The sequence below is a fragment of the Chrysemys picta genome, chromosome 1, assembly GCF_011386835.1.
Source record: "Chrysemys picta bellii isolate R12L10 chromosome 1, ASM1138683v2, whole genome shotgun sequence".
NCBI lineage: Eukaryota > Metazoa > Chordata > Testudines > Emydidae > Chrysemys > Chrysemys picta.
This window is the reverse complement of record NC_088791.1, coordinates 254,851,377-254,865,157: the sequence shown is the minus strand read 5'-3', so window position 1 is coordinate 254,865,157 and position 13,781 is coordinate 254,851,377. Positions and strand designations below refer to the sequence as shown.

At 38.9% G+C, this 13,781-nt stretch overlaps 1 protein-coding gene across 3 annotated transcripts in view; it reads right to left on the bottom strand.

The window, feature by feature from the left end:
- Positions 1 to 13,781, bottom strand: part of NALCN (sodium leak channel, non-selective) — a 361,008-nt gene that overhangs the window by 76,564 nt on the left and 270,663 nt on the right. For all 3 annotated transcript variants that reach the window (XM_065592295.1, XM_065592302.1, XM_065592310.1), the window contains 2 exons: positions 7,974 to 8,110; positions 5,976 to 6,117 (listed from right to left, as the gene is read on the bottom strand). In XM_065592295.1, coding sequence (XP_065448367.1) covers positions 5,976 to 6,117; positions 7,974 to 8,110 — 279 coding nt within the window. The remainder of the gene's footprint in view (positions 1 to 5,975; positions 6,118 to 7,973; positions 8,111 to 13,781) is intronic.

Genomic DNA, 13,781 nt, shown 5'->3' with positions numbered 1-13,781 from the left:
TTTCTACAGGCAGCCTCAGAAGCCCTGATTAGGCACTGGGGAGAAAAACAGGCCAGCACCTAGCCACTGGGAAGTTATGACTTTTCAGAGCATGAATCCAGCTATGTGGACCTCACATAGTTTGAAAATCCATTTAGATCACGTGGCCACTTGGACTTGCCCACAATAAGCAAAAAACAAAGTTTGAACAGCTGCCTTGGGAGCACCCAAGTCACCTTTTTGAAAACTCTTCAGGCAAAAGATTTCCCCTCATGAGTCTCACTGTGTGCCTGTCCCTATACTAAGCACGAACACAGCACTGAAGATTCTGGCCCCTATGTATTCAGAAGCCAGGTTCACTCTCACAATTCAGACTTAAAGCGTATCTATGGTAAGATTTAAGGAAGAGAAAATGTCCAGATCCATCTAAAGGGCCTGATTCTCAGTTATATTGGGGCCCTTTTACTTTGGTCTGGCAGAGTAAAAAGGCCTTAAAGTGAGCAGAAATGCCTCCCTGAGAATACTGCTTTTGCAAAGGCCTTGCCTAGTCAACGAGCTAGTGCAAGGACTCTTCACAGGCTTGCTCCCAGCCCCCAGTGTAGAGGGAGAATTGCAGCATCAGAGATGTGGCTGGATTGCACTATGGCTATTTTCTGCTTCCTAAGACCCATAGAGAGCCATGGGAAGCAAAGTGTCAATTAGAGCAGCCATGAGGCAACTCTAACTTACGCTAGGGATGGACAGGACCATATAGCCCCTAGAATATGACCACAAAAGTGCCTTAAAACTTCTCTGCCTCCCATGTCTGCCTCTGCCCCAAGCCCTGGACTGGAGTAACAGAATTATTTCTCTAATACCCTGTGGAACATCCTTTATTTACTCACATTCACTGAATTTATAAGCAGCTTATGTTGTAAGTACATTAATGTTCAAAATATGAACTCTGAGTTAGTATTCAGAAATATCTATTTATATCCAAGTCTAACAGTCCACCAGCGTTCTGTGTTTATATGCGAAGTTAATGGTATATAATACCAAAGACCAGATTTCCATGTGCACTGACGTTGGCAATGCAAAGGTGCTTTAATGTAAATGAGAAGCTGGTCCTAAGGGCATTGGACACTCATGGCTAGTGTCATTGTAGGTGACAAAAGAAAGCATTTAAAAGGTGTAAAGTGAGGCAGATGATCACATTTACAGTGTGTTGTTATGAAATGCAAAATGCTAGTCCTACTGACTATAATTCCAGGCCTAGCTTGTAATAAACTTCCTTCAATTACACCTACTGTTCCTCTCTCTCTCTCATCCTAACTCTCTCCTCCCCTTTAACTGCAAAGTCCTAATACTTGCTACCTGGATTTCCTTTCCTCCAAATTTTTCCTTGATCCCCTCTCATCCAGCTGCCATCCTCTTCTCACCATCCAAAGCCACAGATAAATGACTTCATGAGCAACTGTCATGTAGCTAAGTCTAAGATGTACCTGTCTGTCTCCCACTTTCACTTTTCTTCTCATACTCCACTTTCTCCTATCAGAATCCTACCACATCTACAGCAGATGTTCTGCAATACCAGTGGTTTAGATATTTCAGCTGGAAGAACTAAAAAAATGTCTACATAGAAAAGTAGTCATTACTGAGAAGTGAGGTGTAGGGTTGAGATAATTATTTTAGGGAACATTATTATGGTTTCTTAGAGACTGGTGAGATGATACAACTTCAAGTCAACTGTTGTTACCAGGTAATGATAATGTGTATGGATAAAGAAGTTTTGTCAGAAGTCATGGTCAGATTATTAGGTTACCTTACACACAATCATGATTATCACAAATAAATTACTGTCATAAGAATATTCAATGTTTCTGCCATTTGGGACAAGGAAAATATTTCCTAAACACAATGCCTACATATAGCCAAAGTTTTAGAATAGGTCAGGGGTCGGCAACGTTCGGCACGCGGCTCGCCAGGGTAAGCACCCTGGCGGGCCAGGCCAGTTTTATTTACCTGCTGACACAGCAGGTTTGGCCGATCGTGGCCCCCACTGGCCGTGGTTCGCCGTCCCGGGCCAATGGGGGCGGTGGGACGCCGCGGCCAGCACATCCCTCGCCCGCGCCGCTTCTTGTGGGGGCCACGATCGGCCGAACCTGCCGCGTCAGCAGATAAATAAACTGGCCCGGCCCGCCAGGGTACTTACCCTGGCGAGCCGCATGCCGAACGTTGCCGACCCCTGGAATAGGTATTTGGGTCAGAAAGGTAAGGGTCATAAAAAAACAAGGAGTGCAATGCAAGCTCATTCCCCCTTTAAAACTGGAGAAAATCCTTGAAGGGAAATAAATAACTCTCATACTCAGAAGATTTATTATTTGCAGTCTCAACTTTACAGGAGACCAAAGGAGATAAATTGCGATTCACATTGTCGTGAATTGCATGTCACTTTGGTATTGAATATAAATGTCAGTAAGTACGTCACTACACTATAGAGATAAAACAAAAGAACATTTCTCAGGTGGAAGTAAGCAAATATGTAATATAAATTAAGTGCTGCCTATCAAGTCAGTAGGGGTGGAAGACAGAAATGCTGACATAATTCAAAGAGGAAATGGAATGGCTAGACACATTACAGACACTACAAGGAGGAGGTATGGGGAAGAGCAACAGAATCCTGTCTTTTGGTTCCAATCCTGACATTTGCACTATCATCCTCAGTGCAAAGAAAAAGTGAAAAACTGCTAAAGCCATCACACTCTCATCAGTAGTAGTAGTGTACATTCTATGAGGTACTGGTATCAGTTAAATAGTGATGTTTCTTTTTGACACAGGAATGTAAAGTATACATACAATATCATTCCATGCTTGCTTAAAGGATAAGATTTTTTAAGAAAATTGGATCACACAAATGAAAGGTTGCCATGGAAACTAACTACAGAAAGCCATAGTAATTGCTCTGACTAAATCCTACCTAGTGCTCTCTTGCTTCCTGCGTGAATGTGTAAACACGCAGTTTCATGCAATATCTGACCAGAAATGTTATTTATATTTAATTTTACCCTTTACATCATCAGAATTTCATGGTTTCATAACTAGAGTTGGGTGAATAGTGCACCAATAATATGTGAATATCTGTTTCAATTCAAAACTGAAATTTGGCATATCCATATTTGCTATTACAGCTGGCTGAATAATGGGAAAAACAAATATTTTATTTTTTTAAAATTGCAAAATCTTATTGAACAAACTATTCAATTAATATGTTCATGACTGATGTGCCCATCTCTATGTGTAATCAAGATGGGTTAACTTTGCATACAGGGAGAAACAGGAAATAACGCTCCCATTTAGCATGGTATTTGAGCATGTGCATTTCTGTAAACATGTGAGTAGTCCCCGAAGTCAATAGGACCACTCACATGTAGTACCAGTGGTACTCCTGAAGTACCTCTTGGAATTGAGGCCTATGTGATTTGTTGCACAAGAGTATTTTGTAGGAAAATCTTTGTTTCATTACTATTTCAAAGGATAGCATGAAAGCGCTGTGATTAAACTAACCAAATAACTTTTTCTTAAAGGACTTTCGTAAGAAATGTGAACACTGCTCTGCTTCTGCTCTGCCCAGAGTACTAAAAGTTCACATGGTGAATGCACTTATACAAATTGTCCATTCTAAAGGAAATGATAGTTTTTGCGTTTTTGTGTTTCTTATGTAGCAGGGTTCGGCAACCTGCGGCACGCAGCCCATCAGGGTAATCTGCTGGCAGGCTGTGAGACATTTTGCTTACATTGACTGTCCGCAGGCATGGCCCCCCCGTAGCTCTCACTGGCCGGGAATGGTGAACCGCGGCCACTGGGAGCTGCAAGGGGGTGTGCCTGTGGACAGTCAATGTAAACGAAATGTCTCGAGGCCCACCAGAGGATTACCCTGATGGGCCATGTGCCAAAGGATGCCGACCCCTGTTATATAGGTTGTGTTGCTGTACAATATCATTATGATATCAGTAGCATGCAGATCATTGTTAGGGGCTGTAAATCAGTTAAAGGAGATCTGCAATGTTTTTAATTAAATAGATCTTTATTTTTACTTTGTTTAATAGGTGCAACATTACTGCCATGTGATCACCAATCTCTTGCTCACAATCCCAGCATGCTCAGGGCAATGATATCTGTAACACCTAATTTTGTTATTGGGGGGAATAGTGGAGACCCGTCAATGGAGAATAATATAAAGCTATATTTTTTAGTACTAAGTGGTTCATTATTACTTTTCGCATATGCTTACACTCTTGTCTGTTTCTGATATCATCAGTCCAGCCCATGTTAGAATGTACAAAAACAGAGGAAATTAACAATCAAAGGACATTAACTACTTAAAAAAACAGAGAAAGGAGTACGAATATTAAAACTGAGATGAAATAACAGTTATATTTATTTGCACATTCATCTGCCCTTTGTAAGGTCAGGTGGTTACTGTTTCAAAACACTACAGTTCATCTTTAATATTTAACTTCACCTTGAATTATTTAGATTTGCATTGATTTTCACCCTGTATATTAACCTTCACAGTACAGTTCACCAATAATACTAGGTTATTCAATTCTTCAGCCAAAAGAGCTTGAGCCTAAGGGCTGGTCTGCACTAGGAGGGGGGATCGATCCAAGATACGCAACTTCAGCTACGCGAATAGAGTAGCTGAAGTCGAAGTATCTTGGATCGAATTACTTGGGGTCCAGACGGTGTGGGATTGACGGCCGCGGCTCCCCCGTCGACTGCGCTACCACCGCTCGCTGTGGTGGAGTTTCGGAGTCGATGGTGAGCGCGTTCGGGGATCGATATATCGCGTCTTAACGAGATATCGCATCTTAACGAGACGTGATATATCGATCCCAGATAAATCGATTGCTACCCGCCGATACGGCGGGTAGTGAAGACGTACCCTAAGTTTCCTGCTAAAAGTTAATGGACAGATCCTCACTTAGTGTAATATGGCGTAGCTCCACTGACCTCAACGGACTTGGGCTCATTAGCACCAGCTTATGATCTAATCCAATATTTCTACTGCTCTACTTGGTGCGGATAATTTTCACCCATCAGAAGAGTTGATACTTGTCTGCACTTTGTCCTGATTGGTGCCAGATGCTTTATTGCTCTCCAGTTTGGATCAATTGGTACTGTAAAGTATAGGATCCGTTGGCTATGGAAAAAGGTATTTGCAGGAAACAGGATAAAAATGACCAGTATTTTGCACCTTGGTTACCTTTTTCTCCACCATGCTCATGTGGATACCCAGGCATATCCTAGCTTCTCATTCTTTGTATCCTGCCAACCCACTATGTTATTTGAAGCTTATTCTGTTTTCCCTTATTGTTGTGCATGCACCCAATTCAGACAAACAAATACCAACTTATATACATGTGCCTTGTACCAGTCCGGCGGGGAGCCTTTCTGCGTTCAAAACAACAAGCGACCAACTTTGTAAATATCGGGAACTGTTTGCTAATGATTCACAGACATAAAAATGGGCTAAACTTTTCTAAAAGTTTAGAAAATGATTTGTAAGAAATGATTCTTTGCGAATTTTTAACACAGCTCCAAGGCTCTCATACTGACCTGGTTACAATAGCATTATAATCACTGGTAGAGGAAAGATCAAAAATGCAAATTTTAAATTCACAAACTTTAATTTCAAACATGATTGAAAGTGACTTGCACCATATAGATTTTAAAATATTATGCACAGAAAAATGGATGCATTTTAAAAAAATTACACAGCAGATCCTCAACTTCTGTAAAATGGCATAGCTTAACCGAAGTCAAGGGAGCAATGACAATTTAGACTAGCTGGGGATCTGTCCCTATGTCTATTTTAGACAATTTAAGTTCTTAAATACTTTTGACTGTTTCCTGATATTTCAGAAATTTTGACAAATTGTACAATTTGCAGCATTTCCTCACACCATATGTTTAAAACAATGAAGAACATATATTTCTTACACTCTGGTATTTACCTTTTGGTCAATATACTTGTTTTCTTCAATTGCAGATCTTTTGGAGTGGTCACATGAGGAAGAAGATGCCGAAGGGAGTCTTCGCAATAAGCAGCTTGTATCCTGCTGCTGACGATCAATAAACTGCTTCATAAAACTTTCCCTTGCAAATAAGAAAAAGATATCACATTTTGTTGCTAAAAATCCAGAAAGAGTTAATACATGTTTTCTGTAATGTGTCACAATTAGTTACTGCTAAGATAGAACAGCAGCAAGATGGAAATTGAAGGGGTACTGGATAGGACGTACAAATAACAAAGATGACTAGATTTAGATTTAATTATTAAAAATAACAATTGAATTTGGTGCTTTCATGCAATTTCAAACAAAAGTGTTTGTTCTCTTTAATAATATAGTCTTTTAATAGATTTTTTAAATGTAACAGTTAATTTTATTTTTAGTTATTGACATCAAATAAAGCAGTTTAAAGCTTTTTCTGAGTTTATAATATAAATTGCTCATTAAAAGCAAACCAAAAACTGATATAATCCAAAGGATGCATACTTTAGGCAAGAAATCAATTTTTCAAGAGTTCAAACAGCATCTGTTCATATAACAGACTTGAATGCCAATTGTAAGCTACTTTGACAATTTTATACTTCACATATGCCATATTTTGATTTTTAAATTATTTTTGTTTACAAGAAATGCACATTTATTTTTCCACATTCGAAGTTCTACAGTTATATACTGAGTGCAATCAACTCTTCTCTGGAGTGATAGTTCTACAGTACAACGGATTCATTTTTAAGATTTTATTCTTCAGTCCATAGCTTGATATTTTTTTTCGATGGTTAGCAGCAATACTAGGTCTCAAGTACCTACCCACATATACATTTGGAAAAACACAGTGAAAAAAAAAATCATACATAGCCATACAAAGATCACAGATACACAGTTTAAAAAAGAAGCAAAAACTTGGTATGTAAGTAATTGGGGTTCTGGAAATACAATAAAATATGCCTGATCTTTACCTTAAAATTTAACAGTGTTTTCTTTTAATCCCTCAGAGGCAGATATTTGGCCTGCACCACACCTTTTGCACAGTTCAGATGACACAAAAATTGAAGACAGCCCTACTGGCTTATCTGTGGTCTCCCCAGCACAGGAGAATCCCCAGTGATAATAGAGCTGGCACAGCCACCTCTTACACCATGCACTCTACAGCTATTGGTATAGGGGGAACTTGGGTGGGAAAGGGTGTAGAGGGGGCTGTGAATGGAGTGTGCTATGCTCCAGCTATCCTCATCTGGCAAAAGGTCCCTTGGGAACAGTTGCAGATGGTGCATTGTTACAGCAGTTCCCAGGCTGCTTTCAAAGATTCAGTGAACTACAACTGGCTCCCCAATGCCTACCTGTCCCCTCTCATAAGTTGGGTACAACAGAAACTCTGACCTCTGAGGTTTTTGAGGCATTTTGTGAAGGAAAGTTATCCCCAGTGCAAATCCAGTCCAGTCAGGTAATGGTCAAAAGTTGTTACCCTCTGACAGCTGTTCAGTGTTCTATGCGAAGTGATTTGGTGGACTCAGATGACCAGATAATTAAAAAACCCACATTGGAATTGATATTTAGAACTTTTGCTGGTGATCTCAGCAAAGAAGTTAAAAAAAAAACCACAAAGGAGGCTGAAGAGAAACTACTTTCTCATCTGCAGAAATGCTCTTTCCAATATACTCTACCTGCATGCAGATAAATTACTTCCAGGACTGTTATTCACGCCTTTCATGAACACTAAAGCCATGTGAAAAAGAGAGGAGGTGATATTTTTTGTGAAGTAAAAATGAGAGACAAATGAAAAGTTACCCACTCTCACCTCTAGATACAATGTTTTGATTCTGATTTCTAAAATTATCTGCTTAATTTTTGGGAGAAAAACTATTATACGTCCCTGGCATTACTGTGTGGGCTGGTAATTAACAAGTCTAGAGCACATAAAGAAAGGAAGAATGTATTTTATACCTTATTTTTGGAACTGTAAAATCTGAAGGAAGCTTGGAGATTTTCACCATTTGTGGCCTGTTAGGAAATTTTTCAAATATACGTAGACGCAGTGGAAGCTTTTCCTTAGTATCAGCATTGGCTTCGCTTTGCTTTAGCTTAAAAAAGAAAAGAAAAGAAAAAGAAAGGAAATTTTACTCTAAGTGTAACAGTTTTATTTTTCAGAATTCAAAGAACAATAACAGCAATCAGTTGAAGAGACAGAAGATGGCAGCAAAGAACTACAGAGGGTAATTTTGTTACTCAGAGTTCATTAATTTACTTGTGTTAGAGGCACTGACAGATATCAAACCATACCAGTCCATTATCTAAAAGCCATAGGATGAGAGGCATTTCTAATAATTTCCGTTTTAAAACATGAGGCATATTAGCTTTCTATTATGTATGTTTACTTCTGTATTTTCTTCACACTTCCCTAACACTTTTAAAAAGAAAATAAATATTCATGTTTTGTCTTATGTGACTCAGCTTTTTGTGCATGTTGACAGCTTTGGGATATTTAGATAGAGCATAATGTAGATAAACGAACTGAGGAGTAAAATCTTTAGAAAAACCTCAGATAATGAGTGCAATAGGAAAATCACATACGGATGGATCTACTAAATATTGCTATACTTATATCTAATGATATCTGAAAAAGTAGATGGAGATATAACTATTGCATTCTGATTATCAAGTAGGGTCACCTAACCATTTTATGGCAACAAAATGCCAAGCCAGAAAGGGTCACTACATGGACCAAAGTTTTTATGGTGAAACACTTTTTTTTAATTGAAGAACTTAACATTAAAAATATCAATTTCTGTCTAATTGAACATAGTATACTAAGGTTTGGAAATCTAAGAGCACATGTCTTACTGTGGTCTTTCGTACAATAGGGTGTGTTTACACAACATTTTGGACAGATCGGGAGCAAGCCTTGCAGCCCGGGGCAACAGATTTTGGTTAGCAAGGCTTGTGCTAATGCTCTAAAAATAGCTGTATAGACAGCACTTTGAAGTTGCAGTTTGGGCTGGGGCTCTGAAGCTCACTCCACTTCCTGTTGAGCCAGGCTGGGAGGTTCACTCCTGCTGGCTCCAGAATGCTGTGTAGACATACCCAAAGGATCAACTCTCCTTTGTCCATCATAGCATGGGCATTGAAACTTGATTTTTTAATAGAACTGTGAAATGAGTGCATGGCAAGAATGCTGTATATGACATATATTTAGATTTTAGTAAAGGATTTAGTATAGTACAGTCTCCGGTGGAAGCTTTTTCTGAATATTAATTCAAATTAGCTTAGATGTGAACTGTCATGTGGACTAAAAACTGAAGAACAATAAATATGGGGTAATGATAAATGGTAGTACACCGAGCTGGGGAAGAAGGTGTCTAGTGGGGCATTACAGAGATCGGCTCTATGTCCATTCTTATTTAATATCTTCATTAATAATCCTCAAAAGGGAGAAATCATGCTGTTAATTAAATTAATTGGATATTAAATTGGGAGGAATTGAAAATATCAGTGAGGACAGGGAAATAAAACGAAAAGACACAGAGATATTAGAAACATGGGCAGACAATAACAAATGGAGATTCAATTTTAAAAATGCAAGTTACTAATCCAAGGGGAAAATATGTTGCAACATATTCATTGAGAGAAGACACTGGGGAGGCAATAATGCTGACAGAAACCTAGAGCAGCAGTAAGAATGGAGTGTAGGCTATGGAAAGGTTTCTCAAGAGCAATGCCTCATCACTTGGTGCTTAGAATAAACAGGACCCTTGAAATGCCAGCGTAGTGGAGGGAGAAATCCTTCACCCTCAGGGAAATGGACCGGATGATCTAACAGGGCTTTTCTAAAGCTACAATACTTGATTCTTTTTAACCCAGTGGAAATTCTCATTGGCACAAGTTTTCCAGTTTTTGTCACTCTGTCTTTTCAATCTCTACATTCTACATTAATTACAAGTAAATGTAGATATATGCAGACTGTAACACGGAGAGAAAATGTCCCTCACAGGTAATGATTGCTATTAACAGGAGCCCACAGCTTTGCATTTTATATCTAAATACAAAAACAGGGAGTTTGTGATAGATTAAAATGGTGTCTGATGTTCCAGTGCAGCAGACAACCATACTGTAAAAGAGCTAAGCAAGGTTACATAAATATGCACTTTTTGAAAAGCAGAATGATTAGAAACATGCTTTAAAAATAATCTGAACTCAAAGCTATTCTACAGAATATCTCAGCATCAGTCATGCTGAGATAATATTACATATTGGGAAGCTGAAGGCATTTAGCTTCACTTAGTGCCTCTCAACAAGTTTAGGGTGTAATATTTGCTCTGCATGACACACATCCTGTTCTGTGTCATTGCTTACATCCTTCACATTTCAGCTGCTGCTTTTTTCAGCTTACAACAAAGACATGTATCTTTTTAAAGGTACAGGATTTGTAGAAATATGGCAACTATGGTTTACAACTAGGACTGCCAAGTGATTAAAAAAATTAATTGCGATTAATCGCACTGTTAAACAATAATAGAATATGTTTTATTTAAATATCTTTGGATTTTTCTACATTTTAAATTATATTGATTTAAATTACAACACAGAATACAAAGTGTACAGTGCTCACTTTATATTTATTTTTGATTCCGAGTATTTGCACTGTAAAAAAAAAAAAGAAATAGTATTTTTCAATTCACCTAATACAAGTACTGCAGTGCAATCTCTTTATCATGAAAGTTCACCTTACAAATGTAGAATTATGTACAAAAAACCTGCTTTCAAAAATAAAACAAAGTAAAATTTTAGAGACTGCAAGTCCACACAGTCCTACTTCTTGTTCAGCCAATTGCTCAGACAAATAAGTTTGTATACATTTGCAGGAGATCGTGTTACTCGTTTCTTGTTTACAATGTCACCTGAAAGTGAGAACAGGCGTTTTCATAGCACTGTTGTAGCCAGTGTCGCAAGATATTTACGTGCCAGATGCACTAAAGATTTATATGTCCCTTCATGCTTCAACCACCGTTCCAGGGGACATACATCCATGCTGATGACAGGTTCTGCTTGATAACAATCCAAAGCAATGTGGACCAATGCATGTTCATTTTCATTATCTGAGTCAGATGCCACCAGCAGACGGTTGATTTTCTTTTTTGGTGGTTCAAGTTCTGTAGTTTCTGCATCTGAATGTTGCTCTTTTAAGACTTCTGATGGCATGTTCCACATGTTGTCCCGCTCAGATTTTGGAAGGCACTTCAGATTCCTAAACCTTGGGTCGAGTGCTGTAGCTATTTTTAGAAATCTCACTTTGATAGATTCTTTTCATTTTGTCAAATCTGCAGTGAAAGTGTTCTTAAAATGAACAATATGTGCTGGGTCATCATCCAAGACAGCTATAACATGAAATATATGGCAGAATTCAGGTAAGACAGAGCAGGGGACATACAATTCTCCCCCAAGGAGTTCAGTCACAAATTTAAGTAACTATTTTTTTAACAAGTGTCATCAGCATGTAAGCATGTCCTCTGGAATGGTGGCCGAAGCATGAAGGGGCATACGAATGTTTAGCACAGAGATCAGCAACCTTTGGCACACGGCCCATCAGGGAAATCCGCTGACGGGCCGGGACAGTTTGTTTACCTGCAGCGTCCGCAGGTTTGGCCGATCACAGCTCCCACTGGCCGCTGTTCATCGTTCCAGGCCAATGGGGGCTGTGGGAAGCGGCAGCCAGCATATCCCTCAGCCCATGCCGCTTCCCGCAGCCCCCATTAGTATATCTGGCACGTAAATACCTTGCAATGTTGGCAGCAAAAGTGCCATGCAAATGCCTGTTCTCACTTTCTGGTGACATTGTAAATAAGAAGAGGGCAGCATTATCTCCTGTAAATGTAAACAAACTTGTTTGTCTTAGTGATTGGCTGAAGAAGAAGTAGGACTGAGTGGACTTGTACGCTCTGAAGTTTTACACTGTTTTGTTTATGAGGCCAGTTATGTAATAAAAAAAATCTACATTTGTAAGTTGCACTTTCACGACAAAGAGCTTGCACTACAGTACTTGTATGAGGTGAATTGAAAAATACTATTTCTTTTGTTTATCTTTTTATAGTGCAAATATTTGTTAAATAATATAAATAATATACACTTTGATTTAAATTACAACATGGAATACAATATATATGAAAATGAAGAAAAACATCCAAAATATACAATACATTTCAATTGGTATTCTATTGTTTAACAGTGCGATTAAAACTGCGATTAATGGCGATTAATTTTTTTGAGTTATTCGCGTGAGTTAACTGTGATTAATTGACAGCCCTACTTACAACCCTTTTAGCCAGGGCCTACTTCAAAATAAAATGTTAGGTCCTTTTCTGAATTTTGCTGTATTTATTTATTTATTTTAGTACTTTACTCAAGAAAAATGTATTTTTACTCAAAAGGAAAAAAATATTGACCCAATTCACTGTCTGGGTTCCTGGCCTTCAGGTACAGAAAGCCTCTTGGGAACAGGGGTGCAGAAATGCCACCCACCATCCTGTCCAGGGGCCAGGCTGGATTCAGCATGTCTGTTGTCAGGGCTCCTGTGAAGCCCCAGTTAGAACATCCAGCTGTTCTCCCTAGGCAGAATCCTGCAGAGGTAGAGGTGGCATTACAGCTATCTGCCCTCTCCCAAGGTGACTTGGTCCCCCTCAGTCACAACCACTTACAAGAGTGAATTAAGCCTGAGTGACACTATTTTGTTCCTGATGTGTGAATGCAGATATATACCATGTGTGTTTGTAAAGTATTTTGCACATGCACAGAGATGGAAAAAATATGTACCTTGTGCCATAAATAACACATTAAAAGACAGGTCCATGCACCAAAGAGCTTAAATCTAACTTAGAGACATATGACAAAAGTGAGAAAGGGGCAGAGATGTGAGAGAAGAGATTAGCATAGGATGACTTTAAGGAAGAATAGTCTTTAATTTGGGCTGATCTCATTTGCAACCATTTACACAGCTTTGACCATAAATTACTCTGGCACAAATTATATCTACACCCTCTTTAAGGCCCGTTTTCACTGCCCATGCTGTACAGGAGCCTTAACATAACTGAGAATCAGGCCCTTCAAAGATAAGAGAGGAAACTTGGAAGTGAAGCTGTCCTAAATATACAGGAACAATGAAAAGTAATGTGAAGGTGAAGGTGGGAGAAGATCGAGTCAGAGGGAAGAGAGACGATGGGGAGAAGTGTAGAGAGTGACAGATGGTTTAGGATGAAATGGCTTAGACTCAGAGTTAGATTTTACACAGTAATTTCTTTACATACACACATAGACCCACAACACAACTCACTCAAACCCTCTGACCTATCCACTATTCAAGCTATGTCATCTACAATTTGAGGTGCAAAAAGAAAAATATATTGTTATTTTAAAACACTTAAAAGATAATAAAACATTGCAATGAAGGGGCCAGATAGATATATACGCTGACAGATGGATGTAGGCTTTGGCACTGTTCAATAGAAACTTGGAGATGAGAACAAAGACTGGGAATTGAATGCACAAAAAAGGGGGACAATTATCAAGGAGGAGATGCATCTGGAAACATTTTGGTTCTTGACTGTTTTATCTTGAAAGATCATCACACACACACAATGTATATGTTATAGAATATCAGGGATCGGCGGGTAGTGATCGATCTATCGGGGATCGATTTATCGCGTCTAGTAGACGTGATAAATCGATCCCCGATCACTCTGCCGTCAACTCTGGAACTCCACC